Genomic DNA, 22845 nt, shown 5'->3' on the forward strand with positions numbered 1-22845 from the left:
AAGGCCCGAAAGCCTCTCCCGAAGTCCACTCACGTATCCACCCGCGCGAGATGGGGCGGACGATATGTGAGCCAAAGCGGTCAAACAGCTGGGCCCCCGCCCCAAATTTGTCCTACGAACCAGAGATCCGTGGTCTTTGAGTTCTTGCAGGGGTTCGGTCTCGGCCTTCAGCGCCGTCGAACACTACCGAACCACTGATCCATGCAAAGCCGTTCGACCGGCGCAGGCAACTAGATGAAAAAGAGGAAGCCAAGAAGCCCTCCAGCATCTTATTCTATCTGTAATGTGTGCGCTTCAAGGGGCCCCGAATGGCGATCAGTTAGACTGCTTCCCGGCTAGGCTGGAGCCGAGCCGTTGTCCAAGGTTGGCAATCCTCCCGTTCGTAGTTCTTTGTCATAGGGGGGGGGGAGGGAGGAGGGGGAAATAAATGACAATGTTGGTTTTTGAGTTCTCACTGCAGCATGGGGGGGGATGATGGTTCCTAATTGCGAATCCGAATAGCTGGGAAGGAAGAGACCCCAGCAACAGACGAACCTGGGCAAGCTGTGTGTGGTGGTAACCCTGGGCTGCGAAGCCCGGATCCTTCGCGCGGAAAAAAGGTTCTTTATTGATCCCTGCCAATAGGAAAGCCTCCCGCTTTCAGCTGGGAATGCTGCTAAAGAAGCCGTTTTGACCAGCTTGCGACCAATGAGCAAGAAGGCTAAAAGCATGAAGTATGTAGCGTGCCTGAATCAAGAGGGCGGCTCAAAGGCCGAGGCCGCAAGTCGTAAGATGTCGCCGCCACAAACGGGTGATGGGCAGACGGGAATCCCCTTTTCTTCCCACCAAAACCTCGGGCCGTCAAGCCATCTTTTCTGTTCGCGTCCTTCTTCCGTTGTCCTCGAACACTGAACCAGGGGGTGTGAAGATACGCCAGTTTTCCTCGCCCAATCAAGCCAATGTTATAACACGCACAACTCATGACCCGTTTGCGGAGCTGCTCGGACATGCCCTTTGACTGCCACACGTTCCAGATAGTAAGTCTACAATGCTCTAACAGCTGAGGAATGAGCCGTCGAATCGGCAAAACTTGCAGCCTCGAAGCAGGCCAAGACCGCTCGAGTTACAGGTGGCGTTCCAGGCTTCCATCTTTGGGGGGGGGCTGATCTATTCCGCACCAAAGCGGAAGAAGAAACGCTCCTTTGTTGCTCGCAATGACATTTCCGAGGGCTCTGGGCAGGGCTCATTACTACCGTATAAGCGATGGAAGCTACTCCTCAGCCTGCTGCAAGGCCTTTTGCTGGTGGCGATCGGGATTTAATTGTTAATGTGCGGCCGACGGGAATGCTCGAGTCAGCTCCAGGCCCTGTGAGTTCGAAGCCTGTATTTTTAGATGTGACACCGAAAAAAAAAAAGAGACTTCTGCAGGAGTAGGGGATGGGCTGTGGAACGATTGTCATGGGAAACTTTGGGTCTGGGTACGCGATCAACGGCCGTGCTGATCTCGATGACAACTTGTAAGTCACTGGAGTATATCGCGAATGCATTTACAGGCGTCGAAGGTTCTCGAACAAACACTCATTGAAAGCAACTTTTGCTGTGACTGCCGGTTGTTTCTCAGCGCAGAGCTAGCCTTGGTAGTCCTTTCTATATGTGTACTCTTAAGCATCACGGTAACTAAGAGGCGAAGATGCTGGACGGTACATACATGCTGTCAAACACGTGTAGCTCTCGTCAGTATCCATTCCGTTACCATGGATAAATGATCGATCACATAATAGAGATATTGCCAATCAATATCCGAGTTGTTTTCAGCATTGCCAATCAATGTCCTCGCTCGTTGTTCTCAGACCAAGCAGTTGCTCCAAACTCATCTTCGTTCGCTAAACCTCTCAACGTAATATATCTGACTTCTACGCCCTGTAGACCTGCCTCCCCTCAAACCAAGTCTCCCTCACGACGCCCCTGATCAGCCTCTCCGCCTCAAGCTCGACATCGCAGATCGCAAAATCCGCCTTGAGCCCCTTTCTCAAGCTGCCCGTCCACTCGTCCGCAAACACAGAGTACGCCGATCCATGCGTCGCCGCCACGACGCTCTGGCATACCGTGAGCGCAAACTCGGGATTGACCACAGTCTGCAGGCCCGGCTCACGGTACGATCTTCTCGTCGTGGCCACGTACATGTTCGGGATGGGCAGATGAGGAGCCGTCGGGGCGTCCGAGCCGAGGGCCAGAGGCGCGCCTCCGTCCGCAAACTCGCGGTACGCAAAGGCTCTCTTGCAGCGGTGCTCGCCAATGAGTCTCGGCCAGGCTCGTAAGATGGCGGGATCCGAGTGAACTGGCTGGATCGACGCCGTGATGCCCAGCTTTCCGAGACGCAGTGCATCTGCTGGGTCAGAGACCTCGAGATGCTCAATCCTCGGACGACGCGAACGGTCTGTATTCTTCTCCAGGACATCGATGGCCATGCGAATGGTCCGGTTGCCGATGGCATGTAGCGCAACCTGGAGCCCTGCAGCATGAGCCTTGGACACGATGGCATGGAGGAACTCCTCGGACCAGATCGGGTCAGGAGACACTCCCGTAGAGTACGGCTCTGTTAGCGAGGCGGTACACGCATCGATAATACCATCGCAGATGACCTTGATGCCGACGATGCGGCAGTCCGGAGTAGTGCGCGAGTTGTACTGTCCCGCGAGTTCGACTGCACGATCGACCTGCGGAATCACATCCTCCAGGGAGTCACTCGGCTTCATGAGCCAATACGCAGCGATTCGCATCCCCCCTAGTCCTTCTTCATTCCGGAGAGCAACCAGAGGCTCCCAGATGGTCTCGTCCATGGCCATGTCGACCATTCCCGTGTAGCCAGCGGCGTTGAACGCCTTGATAGCAGCCTTGATGGCTTCCTTGCGCTCCTTGATGGACGCCACCTTGGCCGTAAAAGGCCAGATGTACTCGAACACGGCGCTCTCGTTGAAGACGCCGTTGAGTTTGCCGTCTTTCCCGCGCTGGAACGTTCCTCCCGCGGGATCGGGGGCATCCTCTGCAATGTTCATGACGCGGCGGACCTCGTCCAGGCCTGCCGTGTTGCACCACGTCGAGTGCAAGTCTTTGGTATCAACAAAGATGGGCCTTTTGTCCAGGTCGTCCAGGAGCGTGGAATCGACGCCCTCGGGGGTCATGCTATGCATCCAGCCACGGCAGAAGATACGGGGCACGTCTGGATGGGCCGCGGCATACTGTTTGATCTCTGCTCGAATATCCTCCAGGTTCTTGCATGCCTCCAAGCCAACCTTGGCAAGCGACTGTCCAAGCAGCAGGATGTGCAAGTGGCCGTCGATGAACCCCGGGAGAACTGTGTGATTGTCCAGATCTTTGATCGTGGCGCCGGCAGCTTTGGCAGCTTCCACCTCGGCATCTGCCTCTGGGCCGACATATTGAATGACGCCGTCCCTTATGATCATGCATTCTGCAAAGGAGGGGCCGACGTCCGCCGTGTTGGAGTCTGGAGACTGGTATACCTTTCCGTTGACCAGCACGCTGAAGCCTCGTGAGCCGTGTAATTCACCCATTTTGCTGACCTCTTTCCAATAAAAAATCTCACTTTTCGTCCAGGAAAATCACAAGTAAAGCACTGAATGTTTGTGTCTGTTTCAGCTGAACATGAAATGTCACGCAACCGCAAGCCGGAGGACGTGGGGAAGCGGACTAGAAGCCGAAGCCGGATCTGATAACGGCGATCCGAGCCGCCGTTTAAAGCCGAGATGCGGTTGAACACTTTTAACAAAAACATGAAGCTTTTAAGAACGAGATTGCTTTCGACAGCGGCTCTTTGATGCGGGATAGAGTGGCCTAACAATGAATTGATTTCCGTCATGCAATCTCACCGAAAAAATGGTCACCACACCGGAAGCTACGGAGTCATCCAAGATCAATCTGACAATCTGAGTAATGACCCCGTCGAGGCTGATAGCTACGGACATATAAAAACCATCTCTTTCACATCCAAGGCAAATGGGGAAGCCTTCTATGCACCGTATCTAATGCGGCACATTGGCCGGGATCTCAGGCCAAGGCGTCCGGATGGCAGAAATGACATAGTTTCCCAGAATTCGAGTTCTGAAACCCGCCTCGCAGTATTGGAAGTAATACTGCAGCAACGGACGTTAGCAGCCGAATTGCAGAACCTTCATGGGAAGAGGGCTTACATACCACCCATTGTCGTCGATAGGCTTCAATTGCCGACTCCGTGGCGCTCGGGCTCTTGGAGACAAAGTCCTGTCTGATGGTCTCCCAGTTTGCGTCAAAGTTCTCCCTCCAGCACTGCAGCGTGCGGATGTAGTGAGGGCCGATGCTTTGGACGGTTTCCACCTCCAGGTCGCCCCGAGAGCCGTTGTGTATCGACGTCAAGAGCTGGTTGATGCTTGGCAGATAGCCTCCGGGGAAGATGTAGCGCTCTATGAAGTTGTCGACTGTCTCTCCGGTCGAAGTGAACTGCAGGCAAGTGTCAGCAGTGCCATGCTGAGTAGCGAGTGGGTTCATGATCTCTTACAGAGTTAATTCTTGTGATGCCCTGGACTACCATTCTTCCTCCTTTGGGCTTCAAGTAGCCAGAGATGTGCTGAAAGTACTTATTCATGTACTTGTCTCCCACATGTTCGAGCATCTCAATGGAAATGACCCGGTCATATCCACCCTCTGGAACGGGCGCCTTGCGGTAATCGCAAAGCAGAATGGTAATCTTGTCCTGCAGACCAGCCGCTTTGATCCTTTCGTCAGCAAGTGACTTTTGCTCTTTCGAAAGAGTCAGTCCCGTCACGCGGCATGCAGTCTGCTGCACAGCCCTTATAGCCAGGTCTCCCCAGCCGCATCCAATATCCAGAACATGGTGACTGGATGTGACTTCTGCCATGTCAAGAATATTTTGAATCTTACGGCGTTGCGCGGACCCGAGCGATTCGCCTGGCTCGCCGGACCAGAGGGCGGAGCTGTAGTTCATGTCTGGGGAGAGAAAGCCGGCAAAGTGATCGTTGGAAGTATCATAGTGGAACGACGCGTTCTTGAGAGCATTTGTGGCGTCGTTGGACGGAATGAGATAGTGAGCTGCTCGTGGTATCAGTGTGTACAAGAGGTTGCCGCCAGACGCCCCTAGAGCGTGCTGGTTCTTCACGTAAAGCTGCAGAGAGCATTGTGAGCCTTCTATGCTTCATACTGACAGTGAAACTGTTGCCTTACTGTGAACAATCCAACGAGGTTGTCACACTCTACTTCCTGGACCATGTATGACTCTGACAGGCCCTTCCAAGACGGTCAGCAGATGCTTCCATTGCAGACCGCGCGTGTCTTCTCACCAAGTCGAAGGCCTGGCATAACCGAACAAAGACTTGCGGATTCTTGATGACGACGACAATCTCGGGCTCTGAGTCGGAATCATCGCCGCCAAATGAAATGCTCTCATTCTTGCCGCTCTCGTACTTGATCAAGATTGTCAAACGCCCTTGTTCGATGCGCTTCAAGGCCTGGAAGACCAGATTGCGAGCAGTCGACTGAATCCACGTTTCTGCCATTTTCATGATTCACAATACAGATGGCTGCTTTTTTGAGATTCGAAGGCCCTGGCAGAGGCGTCGGTCCTATTAAATACATGTACTCACAGGTGTCACATCCCCCCTTCCCCCTCCATGCTCGTACTGCACATGTCTTGCATGTGTAACCCCAATGGCACCCAATCCCGGCTGGCGATAATCTCGACTGTCGGAACCATATGAATTATCACATAATACCTCGCTACTTGGGGACGACTCGTGACATCTCCATGCATACGTAGATGCGCCTCACGTCAGTCATTGAGTGGCTATCCTTCATGACCAATCACTGTGACAACGGGGTACGATGAATCTTCAGGCTATCTATCCACATACAGATACCAACCAAGGCGTCTCACAAAGCCCTATGCAGCACGTCTCCTTCCGTCACCGTGCAAGCCTGCCGAGAAGCCCGTCGAGATTGACAAGGTATCATGAGAACTTGTTCTCGTCCTCCGACTAGCCAGAATTCAGCACACCACAACTACGATGCCCAGCTCGACCTCTTCTTGGCCAGATGCCGGGAGAAAGGCGATTGAAGGATCAAACATTCAGGGTAGCATTGGCTATAAACGGGTGCATGCAACTATGCAAGGTGAACTTGGTTCAGCTGTCATTAGAACCGGTGTGCTAGCCAGAACAAGTCGCCGTGCTTCTCTTTGCAGTTTATGGGGACATTGTTGAAACGTTGTGATGCAATGCGTCTTGACTTGGCCACTCTCATGTATACTTGGAGGGAATTGAGAGTGTGTGCTATTGAAAGGTTGGGTAGCTTGCAGGCCGTTTATTGATTGAGCCTGGTGAGCATCACATGTTGATGAATGCGTTGCCTTTAGAAGATCCATTGTGTGACGCGTGTAAGTCGAGAGAATACGCTTCCACGGGTGCAAGTTGCCCGAAGGCTATAGAAATACGACAGGCAATTTTCACCAAGCGTAGGCCTATATGAAGATGCCGAAACCTACCATTCCAGCATTGTCAACAGTTTAGTCTAGCTGTGTCATCGATCAAGTCAGTGAACCATTGTAGGGTGGGTGAATAGGCCTGTAGCGTTTGGTCACCCTCCCTATTATCTCTATCGCATCCTTCGTCTCTCAGGCCATGGCCATGCTCGATCGGCGCCGTCACAAATACATATATGCCTCAAATATCAGACCATATAAAACCACACTCAGGTGAACAATCTCACCACAAGCCGGCGCCATCCGTCGTTCATCCTCACCAAATCAGAGGCACCAGAAAACGCCGCCACATGAAGCTCCTCAAGCCACCCGGACCGGCATCGGCTTACATGGGCTACAGCCGGCCAACCCCCAGTTTCCCCAGCCATCGAATAAAACAAAGAAAAAAAAGGACGAAATAATGCAGACGCAATTTCAGCTCGAGACGATTAAAATAATGCATACACAATTCCAATTCCGCCACATGAAGGGAGAACCCTGCACCCCAGAGAAGAGCCCATTCCCTCCTGCAAGTCACACTGCCTCTATTTTGTTGGAGCCGAGGCTGAGGGCTCCCTTATCCGCATCTCCATCCAACGTGCCGGCCCCATCGATTTCGATACTGGGCGGAGCGAGCTTCAAACCTGGAGCATTCGCGATAGTAGCCTTCCGATCGCCGGTTCCTCTTCGTCTGAGCTTGAGCTTCTTTTATTCCCCCTTGAGAAGCATCGCCAGGCATCATCGTCGGCATGCACCGGAACGACAGCGACAACGAGCGCGTCGGCAAGGCAGCCAGCGACGCCATTGTCATCGTCGGGTGAGTGTCACATGCCGTGCCTCATCCCCTTCATCAAGGGCTCTCATCGTCACATCAAAGGAATCGCTCAGCTCACTGTGTTTTTTTCATCATCTTGTAGCGCGGGCATCATCGGCCTGGACGTCGCTCTCGTGCTGGCTGAGAGGGGGCTGGGACCCTTCATCACCGTCATCGCGGAGCATCTGCCGGGAGATACATCTGCGACCTACACGTCGCCCTGGTGAGTGAATCGCCCCGTCTACTCGATGTTGACCTCGGCTGTATGAACCCACTGACTGACTGACTTGTCAAAGGGCTGGATGCAACTTCTCCGGCATCTCGGGCAATGATGCCAATGCCCTCAAATGGGATCGTCTCGGCTACACCCACCTCACCAGGCTGGCCTCCGAGCATGGCGATGAGGCGTATATCCGTCGAACAGCCTCGATTGAGTACTGGGACGAGCACGTGCCCCATGACAAGATCAAGGCGATATCCGAGTATCTAGAAGATGTAAGTGCCGCCGTCACCGTCTTCACATCCCCAACTCATTCCCGCGCATCACCGCCCGCTCACAGAAAGCCGCCAGTTCAAGGAAATCCCGAGCCACGAGCTCCCCGCCGGCGTCAAGTTCGGCATCTCCTTCACCACCCTCACCCTCAACGCGCCCAAGCACATCGAGTACCTCTTCCGCCGGCTCAAGGACCAGTACGGCGTGCACTTTGTCAGGCACCGGTTTCCCACCATCCAAGCCGCCTACTCCAGTCCCACCACGAGGGTCGTCGTCAACTGCACCGGCATCGCGGCCAAGACGCTGCCTGGCGTCGAGGACGAAAAGTGCTACCCGACCCGTGGCCAGGTCGTCCTTGTCAAGGCTCCGCGTGTGAAGCGGAACGTGATGCGGCATGGAAGGGACTATGAGACGTATGTGATTCCGCGGCCGGGGACGGATGGGCATGTGATATTAGGGGGATACATGCAAAAGGGCGTGAGGTGAGTTCAGCTCCATTCATTCCAACTCACACTGGCGCTTCAACGTTCACAACTGACTGACTTGAGGCAAACAGCGACGGAGCAACATACTCGTACGAAACAGAGTCCATCATCAACCGCTGCCTCAAGCTCTGCCCCGAGCTCGAGCCCTTCGACATCATCGCCTCCTTCGCAGGCCTCCGCCCCTCGCGCGAAGGCGGAGCGCGGATCGAGCGCGAGGAAATTGTCATTGACGGCAAGAAAAAGGTGCTCGTGCACAACTACGGCGCCGGGGGCACGGGGTATCAGGCGGGATATGGCATGGCCATGGACGCCGTCGGCACTGTGGACGATGTGCTGCGGGATCTGGAGCGGGCCAGTCGACGGTCGAGGCTGTGATTATTGATTACGAGACGGTCTGCTATTGTATTTTATCTCTTTTGTTCCGTTATCATATGTAGATGGGTTATATGGGTTCGTTTTATATCGTGCTTTAACGAGATTGAATGTCTGAGTGACGGCCGTGTGTATGTATGTCATTGACGGGAGCTCAACCCACCATCAAGTATCAGTTTGTACCTGTAAGTTGCCACACTTGTATTCAAAATATCATTATACAAATGCGTATACAGGTGTGTATGGGAAAGGGCCAAATCTACACAAGTAGAACCCCATCGCTACCGTGTACATCTGTTATCCAGCACCTCCCTCTCAGCCAGCCTCTTCTTGACTGGCCCCGATCTCGGAAATAACTCGCCCTCTTATCGCCTCCCCCATGCCTTGCCCTTTTCAGACCTTCCTTAAGCGGGGGAGCGAATCACTCTCCGGGGTCTTTTGTCCATCTTCCCCGCGCTCGGCTTGAACAGCCAAAGCCCCTCTATGATGTTATTTTACGGGCGATTTGCTTTGCTGAGGTTGCGAGCGCTATGAGTCGGTTGATGGGGGGGCCATAGATCGCAACGAACTGCCCCGTACGCCGAGCCGAGTGGACGAGGCTGATATATTGCACGTTTGTTCTCTCTGTAATCTCTCTTTGTGTATTCTGTGTCCATCTTTGACTGTTGATAGCTCTCCTCAATTTCCGAATGCTCATGAGATACACATACACTCATTAAGACCTTCTCTTCACTTTTCGCTCCCCTATAGAGAAACAGAGGAGCGCATCCTCGAATATCATCACCAAAATGCCTCTCCCCAGCTCCTCCCTCTTCCAAGATCCCACCTACGACATGTTCAAATTCCCCTCGCGCCGAAGCGTCGTCCACAGCACCGAGGGCATCGTCGCCTGCTCACAGCCGTTGGCAGCGAAATGCGGCCTCGAGGTGCTGCGCGCGGGAGGAAACGCCGCTGTAAGCTGATATCAGAACCCAATCTCAAGCCCAATATTCCAAGTAGATCAAACAGTTCTTGACTGACACTTTCAACTCTCACAGGATGCTGCCGTTGCGGTTGGTGCGTAACAAGTCATCTCTTTCCAGGAAACCCTCAACACGATAGCAAAGCACCTTGCTCACATTGTGATTCGCAGCTGCCGGCCTCAACATGACGGAGCCCTGCTCAACAGGCATCGGCGGCGACATGTTCATCCTCTACTGGGACGCCGCCAAGCAGCAGGTCTTTGCCATGAACGGCTCCGGCCGCTCAGGCGCAAAATGCACCCTCGACCAGATCCGCTCCGACCTCGACGTACCCCAGGGCACCGTCGGACAGATCCCCATGGCCAGCGTCCACGCCGTGACGGTTCCCGGCGCGCCGGCCGGGTGGGTGGACACGGTGGACAGGTTTGGCAGCGGCAAGTTGAGCTTGAGCGAGATTCTCAAGCCGGCGATTCAGCTGGGTGAAAAGGGGTTTCCGGTGTCTGAGGTTACTGGCTACTACGTACGTATCTCCCCCATGAGCGTGCTGGATACATGTCGTACATATCTGACTGCAGAACCAAACAAACAAAAGTGGTCAAGCGCAGAGCACCTCATCCGAAAGGCCTCCCCCAACTACGCAGAAATGCTCAAAGTCGACCCCAGCCAGCCCGACGGCGTCAGAGCCCCCCGTCCTGGCGAAATCATGAAGAACCCGACCCTCGCCAGGACCTTCCGCACCCTCGCCGAGCAGGGCAAGCCCGGCTTCTACACGGGCCGCATCGCCGAGGAGCTCGTCAAGGTCGTCCAGGACCTCGGCGGCCACCTGACGCTCGAGGACCTGCAGCACCACCTCGAGCAGGGCAGCGAGCCCGTCGAGCCCATCTCGCTCAAGTTCCGCGGCCAGGGGCTCAGCAGCAAGGAGAACCCCGACGACGACGGGGGCATCGAGCTGTGGGAGCACCCGCCCAACGGGCAGGGCATCATCGCGCTTATGGCGCTGGGCATCATCCAGGAGCTCGAGAAGCAGGGCGAGATCCCGACGTTCAAGCCCGACGACTTCAACACCGCGCCGTACCTGCACGCCATCATCGAGGCCCTCCGCCTGTCCTTTGCCGACGGCAGCTGGTACGTCGCCGACCCCAACGTCACGCCCGTCCCCGTCGAGGGCCTCCTCTCCGAGAAATACCTCTTCCAGCGCGCCTCCCTCTTCAACCCGTCCCGCGCCCTCGACCTCGTCGAGCACGGCGAGCCAAACTACCCCTCGCCCGCCCTCCAGAGCAGCGACACCGTCTACTTCACCGTCTCCGATGCCCACGGCAACGCCGCCTCCTTCATCAACTCCAACTATGGCGGCTTTGGCACCTGCATCATCCCCCGCGGCTGCGGCTTCACTCTGCAGAACAGGGGCGCCAACTTCTCCCTCGACGCGAGCCACCCCAACCGCCTCGAGCCTCGCAAGCGGCCCTACCACACAATCATCCCCGCCATGGCCACCAACCTCAGGGACGGCTCGCTGCACTCCTCGTTCGGCGTCATGGGCGGCTTCATGCAGCCCCAGGGCCACGTCCAGGTCCTCCTCGGCCAGATCGTCGGCAAGCTCAACCCCCAGCAGGCCCTCGACGCGCCCCGGATATGCGTCGGCGCGGGCTTTCCCGAGCCGGGCAAGCCCGTCGACTGGACGGTCAGCGTGGAAGAGTCGATGGATCCCAAGGTGATTGAGGGCCTGAGGCAGCTGGGCCACAAGGTGGTTGTTGTCGGCGGAGGGCCGAAGAGAGGCCTGTTTGGACGAGGGCAGATTATCCGGTACACGCTTGATCCGGTGGAAAAGACGCCCATCTGGTCGGCGGGCAGTGACATGAGAGCGGATGGAGCAGCATATCCGCTGTAGACAAACCGAAAATATAGACCAAATAGAATACCTCTTTTATTCCCAGACCAAAATGGAAACATACAATGTTCTTTAGCCATGCGTCATGTTTATTCTCATACAGCGTCTATCGTACATTTTCCTTGCCCATCGACCGCCTGCTAATCGAGAGGGACTCTACTCCTTCTTCTCTCCGTCCTCCGCCTCGACCAAGACCTTGTTCTCCTCAAACAGCTTCTGCAAGTCGCCGTTCTGGTGCATCGACACCAGGATGTCGCATCCGCCCACAAACTGCTTGTCGACGTACAGCTGTGGTATCGTCGGCCAGTCCGAGTACTCCTTGATACCCTCCCGCAGCTCCGGATCCTCCAGCACGTTGAAGGCGGCGAACTTGTCCGGGCTGACGCCCTGCATGCCGAGGATCTGGATCACGGCGCGCGAGAAGCCGCACTGGGGCGTCTCTGGCGTGCCCTTCATGAAGAGGACGACGGGCGCGGAGGCGATGGCCTTGTCGATGGCGGACCGGGTTGACTCGGACAGCAGTCGGATCTGGAAGGGCGTCAGAGGGGCGACGGGCGCGCGGAAGGCTGAGAGGAGCGGGCGAGCAGCTGGGCGAGCAGCTTGCCGCAGGAAGCTCTGTCACAGCGCATTCATGGTTAGCAGGGGGGTTCTTTTCCTTTGAGAAAACGAACGAGAGATAGAGGCCTGAAGGGACATACAGAAGCGACTGATCGTGCAAACATGGCTGTGAGTTGCGAATTGCGATTGTTGCAGGAGAAAAGGCAGCCGAGGAAAAAAAAGTTGAGGCGACAACGACTTGACGGCCAAATTCGGTGGAGGGGTGATGCAATTGAAGCCGCTGACCAATCACACAATTCGCTTCACCAACCAGCGTGGTGACAAATCTCACCAGTTGAACTCGGCCTCTCGCCACAAGGTGAAGCGAGGCACGGCGTGAAGTAGGCTATTTGTTATCAAATGCATAAGATCCCCTGGACATTCGTTGCCGTTGAGCTGTGCCAGAAATAAAGGCTTGACGTTAGCACTGCTTGATTCGGCTGTTCACCGTCTTATACACATACACCTCACCATGAAGCATCTCACCCATCTCTCCTCCGACAACCCGGCGCAAGACGTCTCACAAGCCCGCAGCGACGGAAAGCTGCATCTCTTGCTGGCCGCATCCGGATCCGTAGCGACCATCAAGATCCCCAACATCATCCAGGGCCTCTCACGACACTCCAACCTGTCCATCCGACTCGTGCTCACCAGCTCCGCCGCCCAGTTCCTGCAAGGTCAGGCGGCTGAGCAGCCAACTCTCGAAGAAATTCGCAGCTATCCAAATGTCGACGCAATATACACGGATGAGTCTGAATGGGTTCAGCCGTGGACTCGGGGAGCTCCCATCCTGCATATTGAGCTCAGAAAATGCAAGTTCGCCGCTGGGCCCTCGCTTCAGGAGAGAGTTGCTAACCTGATGAAAACAGGGGCTGATTTATTAGGTATCTTGCCTCTTCCATGTTGAGCAGCTGCATGACATGCATGTTCTCTAACAGCAGACTCAAGTCATTGCACCGCTCAGTGCAAACACTCTCGCCAAGATGGTCCACGGCATGACCGACTCTCTTCTATCGTCAATTATCCTCGCCTGGGACACCGATGGTGGCGTAGACGGCAAGAAGAAGAAGATTCTCGTCGCCACAGCCATGAACACAGCCATGTTCCGCAATCCAATCACACAGCGCAACCTGCAGCTTCTCAACGAAGTCATGGGCGGTCCAGGTGGATGGGTTGAAGAGCTGCAAACGATATCCAAGGGACTAGCCTGCGGGGACGTCGGCCAGGGTGCAATGGCATCGTGGCAGACAATTGTGGCCGCAATTGAAGAGAAGCTTGGACTACCAACAGAGGAAAGCAAAGAGGCAGAGTAACATTGAAGGGCAAGGCGATTGGGAATTTGAAGCCATTCCGATACTGCCGCCTTCCGCTCGAAGCAGCAGGTGGTCAACGACATACTGCCTGCCCAGAGAGGCATTCGCTCCTTCCATCTTTGATGATCTCAATTACCATCTACCTTACTTCCTTTGCCACTTCAACCTCTTCATCCTCCCAACAGTTTTCTTCTCTCCATCTATCCATTAGAACCGTCAGACGTTTCCCATCTTTTGACTATTCTTCGCATCTGCATTATCATGGCACATCCCAACCAATCTCTCATGAACCGTCTCTTCCCCCAGGAAGATCGTCCAGCCGGTCACTCGTCCTCCAGCGACGACCTGTCCTCGTCAACCCTCTTGGGGCGCTTAAGCAGCCCCGGGATCTTCTCTGCATCCAACGCCCCCCTTTTATCGTCGTCGTCACGAGACGAGCAGCTCCGGCACAACGATCTGTACCGCGCATGCTTTGCCACTTTCAGCAATGATGCGATCAAAAGCAAGGCTCAGGAACAAAAGATAGCGGAAGCAGGTTTGCTGGAACAACTCAAAGGTTCGTGTCAGGCTCCAACCGTGTCTCCTCCACGACGATTGACAAAACATGGCCATCTCGCAGAGGCATTTGCTCAGGAAGGCGTCGAACTGTACACCTCGGCAGTCGAAAAGTTGGCCGAAGCCAAGCAAGCGATGGTCTCAGAAGTCTCCGATTTTGCCAATTTTGCGTCCTCAATGGCGGCCGACTTGGATGAGCTCTTTTTTAATCTGTCATATCCACTCTCAACAACTCTTTGCCACTCAAAGAACTTTCCCCAGGCCACAATCGAGGCACACCTGGAAAACGTCAAGGAGGAGCTCAAAAAGGCAGAGAGCGAGTTGGGTGTTCTCCATCGCGAATGGTTGGACCTTGCTCAGCTCCAGGAGGATCTACACCAAGAGCTTTTGAGTATGGAGCAAGCCTCCCTTGCAGATGGAGAGGCTGCCAACGATGATGAGCACTACGCCGAGATGGCATCTTTTAAGCAAGAAGTCGAACGCATTGTCGCCGAAAGCAATCATGCCATCGACGAGATAGAAGAGGTAATGAGACTCGGAGCTCCAGAAGGATATCCGGTTACTAATTCGAGTGGCAGAATTACAAGGAAGAAGCCCACGCTCACTCGATGAGGATTCTGCAAGCCATGTTGGTGGATTAGGCGCACATGGGCATTGTCGGCAAGTGAAGGAATCCTTGTCTATTTCCCTTTATTTTGTCATGAGCTACCAAGTACATACGCTTATGTATCTATATACCCCAGTCAGCAGCACCCCGTCTTCAAGATCACGGCCATGCCGCGACATGCTCCCATTCGCCATTAAACGCCCTTTCATCCCTTGTAAAATCATACAGTCCTCGACTTTTCCCATGCAATTAGAATCGATCAGTCATCATCATCAACATCGTGCCGTCCCCCGTTCTTCCTCTTGAACCCCCCATTCAGCTTTACTCCCGCTCAGGGATGACAACACCCCACGGGTGGTCGACGTTGCCGTACATGATGTCGCCGACCCAGGTCTTGATCTTGGAGGTGATGACATTGGGCGTTCCCTCAGGGCCCATGGGAATGTTGATATCCTTGCCGCGGTGGTGGATGGCCGAGACGGGGCAGACAAAGTACTGAAAAAAAGAAAAAAAAGTTGTTAGCTTCATGTCCGCCCGCTATTGATTTCAAGGACACTCTAAAGGACACTTACGGCAGTTCCAGCGGCGAAAGACTCGACCAGTCGTCCCTCGGCATCGGCCTCAATGACCTCGTCAATGGTGTACTTGCGCTCCGTCACCTCCAGCTCGTCGCTCAGGCGCTCACGGGCCAGCTCCAGGATGCTCCGGCGCGTGACGCCGTCCAGGATCAGCTTGTCGTCCAGGGGAGCAGTGATGAGCTCCGTCTTGCCGTCCCTGCGCTTCCAGACGACGAAGAAGTTGCTGGCACCGGCCTCGGTGCACTCGCCGTCCTTGCCGTACAGCCACAGGATCTGGTGGTAGCCGCGGGTCCGGGCCTCGGACGTGGCGGCCAGCGAAGGGCCGTAGTTGGCACCGACCTTGGCGTAGCCGAAGCCGCCGACCCAGGCGCGCACCATGTCCTCGGGGGACGTGTGCAGGCGCATGCCGCCGGGGGGGCTGTCGAGGCGCGGCATGTAGGTGACGATGATGTACAGCAGGGCCTCGCGGGGTGCCTGGACGCCGAGCTGGGACTGGGTTCCGATCAAGGTCGGGCGGATGTACAGGTAGCGGCCGGGCTCGTTCTTGGGCAACCACCGGGGTCCATCAACTCCCAAGAGGGCGATGATGAGCTTCTCCAGCTCGGCGGGCTCAAACAGGGGCAGGGAGATGCGGCCGGCGGACATGTGCATGCGGGCGCAGTTGCAGTCCGGGCGGAAGACGCGCAGCTTGCCGTCGTAGCCGCGGTAGGCCTTGAGGCCCTCGAAGCACTCGGTGGCGTAGTGCAGGACAGAGGCCGTGGGCATGAGGCTCAGAGGGCCGTAAGGCTTGATCTCGGGGGCGCCCCAGCCCTCGGAGGCGGACCAGGTGGCGGTCAGCATGTGGTCGGTGCAGATGGTCTGGTCGCTGGCATTGGCAACCTCCTCGCCGGGGACGGGACGGGGGTCCTTGGTGAGGTTGTAGATGAGCTTGGAGGCATCGAGGGGGGCGGGCGTGGTGCCATTGCTGCTGGGCTTGGTGGGCTGGGTAGCCTCCTTGACCTGGATGTTGGCCGCGGTCAGGTCGACGTCCTGAGTAGGGATAGCGGAGGGAGCCATTGTGTCGAGTTGGTGGATGATTGATGGAGAGGATGGAGAGAACAAGAAAAAAGACGGATGTTGTTGAGGAGTGAAGGTGGGAAGTAAATAGAAGGAGGGACGTCTGAGAATTTAGAGGTGCTGGCGGCGAGATAAGGTCCGATGGCGGGTCTACTCTCGATGGAGAATGACTCAAAGCGTGCCAGGAGAAAAAAAAATTGATCAGCCGCGGCTTTGTGAATACTATCGTATGGAACCTGGGGACTATGTGACGCCAAGTAATAAGGAGGGATGCTGGAGGAGACTGCTAGCAGCTGGTTCCACGCTTTGGCTTGGCCTGGTGCAATTTGGGGTTCCAACAATTTGGTTCGGCGGAGATTTAGCCTTGAGGGTGACGATCCTACGAGTTGTCAAGCAAGGTTCCTTTGTTTTGTTCCAATTCTGCCTTTTTGGTTCCTTATAAGAACCGATATGTCAAATGCAGTGAGAATAATCGAAGGCAAAGAGAACAAAATAGTGGTTCTAGAAATCTTTGACAACTGACTCGAGACAGAGGTTTGCTCGCCAAGGAGGCAAAAAGTCGCCTTTTTACACCAAGAGTAAAAAAAAAAAGGTTCTTATCCCGTCCGTTCGTCGGGGGACCACAAAAAAAAAGTTAGCGTCAGTGAGTGTGTGTACCTTGAGGCTGGACAGCGGCTACTCAAGGAGCAGCGTCGGCACGCGGCGTAGAGTGGGGTCACTCTCGGGTCTGGGTCCATGTACCTCCGTGCGACGCTAGAAAGTGGTGAATGTGATGGTGAGGAAAAGCTGGGGATGGGCGTTGGGTCGGCTTGGAGAGGCTCTGGGATTCACAGAGAGGCGGAGAGGGAGGGAGACGACTGTCAGCCAAAAAGCCAACGAAGAATCAAGACGTCACCGACAATGGCCACAGACACTAAGAAGAGGCGGCAAATGTAGCCGTACGTTATGATAATGCCTGGAAAAGGGCGCGAAGCAAAAAGGGCGAGCATGGATCTGGTTGGCTCCCAGGCGAGTGAAGGGGGTGCAGGTGACCAGTTCTTCTGGGCGCCTTTGTTCTTGTTGTTTCGGTTGCGTCGAGAAGGACTCGGGAAGTGCGGTGATGGAATACGAATACCCTTTTGCTATCCCGTGTCTGCCCGCACCGCCATGTGCCGAGCCCGGCGACAAGCCTTCTTTGATGTTACTCATATTCTTGGAGTCCAATTGACGGTGTATCTCGACAGGTACCGTTGGGTGTTGTGTTTGTTATCGAGATGCAGTTGATACACACTTGAATGATCCAATTGCTTTACCAATTCTTCCATCAGAGAATACAGTCATGCCCCGGGGAAGACCCAAAACACGCCGTCACCGACGCCGAAACTGGCCCTTTCAATTCTTGACCCCACGTCCCGGCGAGCGGAAATACTCCGCCCCGCTTTCGCGGCACATGGAACCCAGGGGGGTTTAGAAGGAACCCCCTTCGTCATTTGGCATTGGCAACGCCGTGACCCCGAGATATCGGATGCCATTGATGAGTCTGTGCGATGCCGGATGGGATTGGACATGTTTCCGATCTGTTTTTTTGACATGGTGTGGGGGGTTGAAAGGGCGCGCCGTGGTGAGTATTACAGAAGTGGCTTGAAATGGAGGCAACTTGTCGACTTGACGTTTCCGGATTCAGACAGTGTTGCATACCCAAGGTATCTTGCATCTCGGACAACCTGATACGATGAGATACGATATCTTCTCATCAAGGTACACAAGGAACATTCCAGCATCCCCTCTACGAAAGTACATGGCAAAACTTCCTCGGTCGTCTCAGTCAATCAACTCTTATCAGCTCCGATCCAGTCCCGCGCATAAACTCTCATCCCACCCCCTACCCCACACCTCAAAAGAAGACGGGACAGAAAAGCAAAGAAAGAAAAGCATCTAAGCCGGGCTTCCTGGGCGCTTTTACACCGTCGATAGCCGTGCCCTGCGGATAACAATGCTGTCATATTTCCCTCCCTCCGATTGAAATGAGTTTGTATGTATGTACTGTGTGGTTGGGTAGGTGGTACGGATACAGATCGTCTCATGTACTTTATTAGGTCATTTCGTGAGATCATCGATGTTGTTCGCTTCGCTGCATGTATGACGGCGGCTTGTCGTTGCTCACAGGGGGCACGATAGTACGAGGGCAGAGTAAGCAGGTGGTCAGAAGACGGCGATGCAGCGCCAACTGCGTCTCAGTCCGTCTACTACCTCGACCAAATGCCTTGATGTTACTGACGCACAGAAGCGGATGGTTACTCAATGGCAAGCAATCGCTATTTATCTATAGGTATCTATCCCGCCTCTTCTCGTCGTCGCCTGTTGAAGACTGTAGGTATCCCAAAAAAATCCATGATCCGATTCCCACCCATCACACCGCTTCCATCGTCGTCCAAGACCACATAACATGCTCAGCTTGACATGACCCCCCTCTCGGCCTCCTTCTTGCGCTGCTCCTCCTCCAGCTGCTCTCGCGCCCTCGCCGCCGCTTCCACCTCGGCCTTGACCCCCTTGGCCCGCTGCCGCGCCTCGTACATGTCCCGGCTCTTCATGATGCGCTGCACAATCTCCCCCGCGTTGACGTGCGAAAACGTGTGCTCGCCAATCTGCCGGTAGATGCCCATCTCCTTGGGCGCCGTGTACGGGTCGTATGTCAGGGGCATAAAGGCCGTCGGGCCGTGGTACACCGCGTCGGGGACGCCCCACGGCGAGTCTGTGAGGTAGCTCTTCGTCGGGGTAAACGGCGCTCCGAACACAACGGCGTTGATGTACTTTTCGCGCATCATCACATCAGTATCGGGTGCGGCAACGACGAGAGGTGGCAGAGACAGACATACCTTGCATTGCAAAACGCAGAGTCCGCGCTCGTAGATGTTCATGATGGGATAGTTGACCCCTTTCCACTCGTTAATCACCCGGTCCTCGTGAACGCCGGCCACCACGTATGCCGGTCCGTAGTCCTTTCCGCCGTTTGCGCTCTTCCGCTTCTCGACGGCCTCTTCAGAGAACCAGCCCGCCTCCCGCGCAAGCTTGTCCTCCTCTTCCAGCACCTTGCGCAGAAACGCGATATGGCCGCTGGAGAAGAGATCGAACCCGCCGTCGACGTAGACCACGCGCTGCCCAGGTTTGCGACCAGCTCCCTCCAGGAATTTTTCATATGATCCACGCTCGCCCTCGCTCGCATCGGGCGCGGAATGCCAGAACCAGACGTCAACGCCGGGCTTCTTGGCTGTTTCGTCCGTCGCGTACAGCTTGATTCGCTCGAGCATCGCCTGCGCTTGGGCTTTGCGCTCCTCGGGGGTGCCCACGCCCTCCTCTCCGGCCAGCGTCTTCTTCAGCGATTTGATGAAATGCGTCTTAGTGCACAGCAGCATGCGGCCAACGAGGTCCGTGGTGGAGATGCCGGGCGATCGCTTGACGACCTTGAAGCGGCCGGCCTCCTTGACGAAGCGGTAGCAGTCGTTTCCGTCGCTGTCCGAGGTAATGTCGTCGCCGTGGACAACGTATCGGCATCCGTAGTGCGAGATGTAGGGGAGCTGCGTCACGTAGGGGGCGTATCCGACCGACTTGGTAACCCAGCGACAGGCATCGGTAGCGGCGAGTCTACGTTGTTTGCAATCCACCAGTCAGACCTCATGCGCCCTTCTTCGTCTCTCATCTCAAAGGCTCAACGCAGAACAACGACATACCGCTCCTCGAGGTTCATGACCGTAGGGCCTTTGTTGGCAAGGATCGCTTCGTCCGAGTGGACACCGACGTACAGCTCGTCGCCCAGCTGTCTGGCCTGAACCATTGCGCCGGCGTGGCCTGACAGTCGCGCCCCAGATACGTTAGCAAAGACTCGCCCGTCGGTCAATGGCAGAACTCGCGATGCCGGGATGGAGTCTGACCATGGTGGAAAAAGTCCCAGCAGCCGTCGACCCAGATGCGACCGTCGAGAAGCTCCGGCGCAGGCTCGCCCTGAGGCTGCTCGAGAAGGTCCGGATTGGAGGCGCTCATGTTGCGACGGGGAAGCGGAAGGCCGGCAATTGAGCTCTATAAACGGGCCAACACAAGATCCGCAGATACTCGGTCGACTGTAGGTCAATCCGAGGCTTTGTCTGGCGTCGCTGGAGAGCTGCAAAGACGGCGCAGTCGTGTCTGTTAGAAGAAGCCTGGAGCTTCATGCGTGTTGTTCAGGGGTTGTTGGGGCCATTGCGGGGAAATGAAGGTGACATTCATCGCTCCAGCTATCTTATCGCACTCGCTAGCAGCTCTTTGGCGGCTTCGGCGCTGAAGGTCCCCTAACAGCGGGCGCTAGCACGTGAAAGAGCTGCTGGTTAACCTTACCTTGACCTCTAAGCGACGGATGGCTGCTGACGATGATTTGGACATCATGAGCCTTTGCTCCATGGAAGCCTTTCGTCCTCATGCCGAACCAGCATCATCACCACTTACGCTCTTTGCAATTGGACTGACTGCAACAGCTCTTTTCGCTGCTCGATCCCTTTGAAGCAGTTGGCTATCAATCGAGAGTCCCGCTCCCGCCACACAGACCGTTGTCGTACTCATCGCCATCACCATCGCCACCTTGCGACAGCTAGGCCTGGTTCTTTTGTCACGCCTGCATAAAATCCATCACCCAAATGGCAGTCCATCTCCAATAGCATCATCGCTCTCATCATCTACCAGATCCAGGAACCATCGGCAAGCCAAGAACCGCCTGCAGTCTCTGCCAAGGTGCGCCTCCACGTGCCCATTCAGATGCCCTGAAGCCTCATATCCCCGGACTCGCCCGCCACGTTGTCCATCGATTGGCGCGGACAAGGGCCTTGGACCTGCTGTCGCATCCACGGCCGTCCTTCTCTCGACACCGAGACGGCGCGCTAAAGACGGCTCCTCGGCCCAAGTGCTGACAAGAGCTCCAGAGTAGCACTGACAGGCTCCATCTGGCGCAGCAGGTGGTGCAGCCTCCAGCCCTGTCGACGGTTACATCCAGGCCTTCACCAGCCTGTTGTGAGCGTCCGAACGTCGCATGCAGCAGAGAGCAGCTGGACAGGCTCATAATACTTATAAGTCGCTGCGTCTCCCCGGGGTTGACATGGAGCTGCTCGTCAGGTCGCCTGGTTTCCATCGTCGCAGCCTACAAGTCTGAGCATCTGCCTCTTCGTCTTCACCTGCATCTTTAGCCATCGCCGAAATGAAGGCCTCTCTGCTCTCTGTCGCCTTGGCCTTCGCTCCCAGCGCCATGGCCTGGAAGCAGGTCTCCGACTGCGACGACATCAAGTACACGTCGGTCCCGGGATTCTTCCTCCAAGACGACCCCAGTACCGACCCCGGCAGCTTCGACTACGTGCGTATTCCCAGCATCTGTGCCGCTTCCTTTGGAGGCTCCGACTCACGCTTTGCTTGACACAGGCCGCCTTCAACTTTGGTCTCATCAACAGGACATACCCCACGGATGCCAAGTTTGACCCTCACCACAAGAAGACCCAGTGGGAGCGCTTCGCCAACTACGTCGCGTCGCGCAACAGCGAGTGCCGCAAGGAGGACAAGAGCACCTACAAGGTGCTCTTCATGGGCCGCCACGGCGAGGGATGGCACAACGCCGCCGAGACCTTTTACGGCACCCCTGCCTGGAACGTGAGTCTCGAAAGGGCTCTCTGCACCATACCCTCAAAGCAGCTGCTGACTTTTCTTCCACAGTGCTACTGGGCCGAGCAGGATGGCAACGGCACTGCCACCTGGGCCGACGCCGAGCTGACCCCCAACGGCCTTCAGCAGACGACCAAGTCCAACGCCTACTTCAAGTCGCGCTTCGAGAAGGAAGGCCTGCCCTTCTTTGAGTCGTACTACAGCTCGCCTCTCAAGCGCTGCATCCAGACGGCCCAGCTCACGTTTGCCAACCAGAAGCTGCCTCGCTCCCACCCCTTCCAGCCCGTCATCAAGGAGCTCTTCCGCGAGAGCATCAGCATCCACACCTGCGACCGCCGCTCCACCAAGTCTCAGATCCACGCCTACGCCCCCAACTTCCAGTTCGAGGCCGGCTTCACCGAGGAGGACCTGCTGTGGCGCGGCAAGGAGGATGAGGGCGAGACGTCTGCTCACCAGGTCGCCCGTTCCAAGGAGGCGATTGACGACGTCTTTTCGCACGACGACAACACCTGGATCAGCATCACCAGCCACTCTGGCGAGATTGGCGCCATCCTCACCGTGCTGAACCACCGCTCCTTCAGCCTATCCACCGGCCAAATCATCCCCGTCCTGGTCAAGGCCGAGCTGGTTGAGCCCACGGTCGAGCCCACCAGCACCTACGCCTCCTTTACCACCGAGCCCACCTGCAAGTCGCCTCCCATTACCAGCATTTCCGGCCAGGGCTGCGTGTGCGCCACTGCCACCACCACCTTTACGACTGCTACCACTACTCCTGGATGCAAGCCTCATCGCGATTTATAAAGGGGCGCAAGACCGTGGGGGGATGTGTGGTGATGCGTCGACAAAAGACTCTATAAACCTGTACATAACACAGAGGAATAGTAATAATGTGTGACACGCTAGTTCTTCGACAATTGCATCGCGGAACAGACATTTGGCTGCCTCATTCTACCTACTGATAAAAGTCA

General features: G+C 55.7%; 10 protein-coding genes across 10 annotated transcripts; 5 read left to right on the plus strand and 5 right to left on the minus strand.

The window, feature by feature from the left end:
* Window positions 1–1892: 1892 nt before the first annotated feature.
* CCMA1212_001267 (Putative amidohydrolase YtcJ) lies at window positions 1893–3551 on the minus strand (the record flags this gene model as incomplete). Its single annotated transcript, XM_073698700.1, has 1 exon — window positions 1893–3551. The coding sequence occupies one exon, from the start codon at window positions 3549–3551 to the stop codon at window positions 1893–1895; it is 1659 nt and encodes a 552-aa protein (XP_073563399.1).
* Window positions 3552–4019: 468 nt separating this feature from the next.
* On the minus strand, window positions 4020–5546 carry CCMA1212_001268 (Tuberculostearic acid methyltransferase UfaA1; the record flags this gene model as incomplete). Its single annotated transcript, XM_073698701.1, has 5 exons — window positions 4020–4130; window positions 4192–4473; window positions 4532–5155; window positions 5215–5277; window positions 5331–5546. 5 exons carry the CDS (start codon window positions 5544–5546, stop codon window positions 4020–4022), a joined length of 1296 nt encoding a protein of 431 aa, XP_073563406.1.
* Window positions 5547–7231: 1685 nt separating this feature from the next.
* CCMA1212_001269 (D-amino-acid oxidase) lies at window positions 7232–8672 on the plus strand (the record flags this gene model as incomplete). The annotated part of the gene is made up of 5 exons (XM_073698702.1): window positions 7232–7322; window positions 7423–7542; window positions 7616–7814; window positions 7891–8294; window positions 8369–8672. Exons 1-5 carry the CDS (start codon window positions 7255–7257, stop codon window positions 8670–8672), a joined length of 1095 nt encoding a protein of 364 aa, XP_073563405.1. The 5' UTR covers window positions 7232–7254.
* Window positions 8673–9457: 785 nt separating this feature from the next.
* CCMA1212_001270 (Putative gamma-glutamyltransferase YwrD) lies at window positions 9458–11519 on the plus strand (the record flags this gene model as incomplete). The annotated part of the gene is made up of 4 exons (XM_073698703.1): window positions 9458–9622; window positions 9707–9725; window positions 9802–10151; window positions 10224–11519. The coding sequence occupies 4 exons, from the start codon at window positions 9458–9460 to the stop codon at window positions 11517–11519; spliced, it is 1830 nt and encodes a 609-aa protein (XP_073562814.1).
* Window positions 11520–11675: 156 nt separating this feature from the next.
* CCMA1212_001271 (Monothiol glutaredoxin-5) lies at window positions 11676–12241 on the minus strand (the record flags this gene model as incomplete). The annotated part of the gene is made up of 2 exons (XM_073698704.1): window positions 11676–12134; window positions 12218–12241. 2 exons carry the CDS (start codon window positions 12239–12241, stop codon window positions 11676–11678), a joined length of 483 nt encoding a protein of 160 aa, XP_073562815.1.
* Window positions 12242–12588: 347 nt separating this feature from the next.
* CCMA1212_001272 (putative phosphopantothenoylcysteine decarboxylase) lies at window positions 12589–13429 on the plus strand (the record flags this gene model as incomplete). Its single annotated transcript, XM_073698705.1, has 2 exons — window positions 12589–12963; window positions 13055–13429. 2 exons carry the CDS (start codon window positions 12589–12591, stop codon window positions 13427–13429), a joined length of 750 nt encoding a protein of 249 aa, XP_073562816.1.
* Window positions 13430–13690: 261 nt separating this feature from the next.
* On the plus strand, window positions 13691–14625 carry CCMA1212_001273 (uncharacterized protein; the record flags this gene model as incomplete). Its single annotated transcript, XM_073698706.1, has 3 exons — window positions 13691–13985; window positions 14049–14509; window positions 14563–14625. The coding sequence occupies 3 exons, from the start codon at window positions 13691–13693 to the stop codon at window positions 14623–14625; spliced, it is 819 nt and encodes a 272-aa protein (XP_073562817.1).
* A 287-nt stretch (window positions 14626–14912) lies between these two features.
* On the minus strand, window positions 14913–16225 carry CCMA1212_001274 (Branched-chain-amino-acid aminotransferase; the record flags this gene model as incomplete). Its single annotated transcript, XM_073698707.1, has 2 exons — window positions 14913–15086; window positions 15164–16225. The coding sequence occupies 2 exons, from the start codon at window positions 16223–16225 to the stop codon at window positions 14913–14915; spliced, it is 1236 nt and encodes a 411-aa protein (XP_073562810.1).
* Window positions 16226–18654: 2429 nt separating this feature from the next.
* On the minus strand, window positions 18655–20342 carry CCMA1212_001275 (Ethanolamine-phosphate cytidylyltransferase; the record flags this gene model as incomplete). Its single annotated transcript, XM_073698708.1, has 4 exons — window positions 20134–20342; window positions 19933–20050; window positions 19081–19846; window positions 18655–19014 (listed from the first exon to the last, which is right to left on the minus strand). The coding sequence occupies exons 1-4, from the start codon at window positions 20240–20242 to the stop codon at window positions 18655–18657; spliced, it is 1353 nt and encodes a 450-aa protein (XP_073562811.1). The 5' UTR covers window positions 20243–20342.
* A 105-nt stretch (window positions 20343–20447) lies between these two features.
* On the plus strand, window positions 20448–22678 carry CCMA1212_001276 (putative phosphoglycerate mutase; the record flags this gene model as incomplete). The annotated part of the gene is made up of 5 exons (XM_073698709.1): window positions 20448–20453; window positions 20778–21131; window positions 21429–21575; window positions 21641–21865; window positions 21929–22678. The coding sequence occupies 5 exons, from the start codon at window positions 20448–20450 to the stop codon at window positions 22676–22678; spliced, it is 1482 nt and encodes a 493-aa protein (XP_073562812.1).
* Between the last annotated feature and the right edge of the window lie 167 nt (window positions 22679–22845).

Source organism: Trichoderma ghanense (genome assembly GCF_004382785.1).
Source record: "Trichoderma ghanense strain CCMA-1212 chromosome Unknown scaffold_0, whole genome shotgun sequence".
Lineage (NCBI taxonomy): Eukaryota > Fungi > Ascomycota > Sordariomycetes > Hypocreales > Hypocreaceae > Trichoderma > Trichoderma ghanense.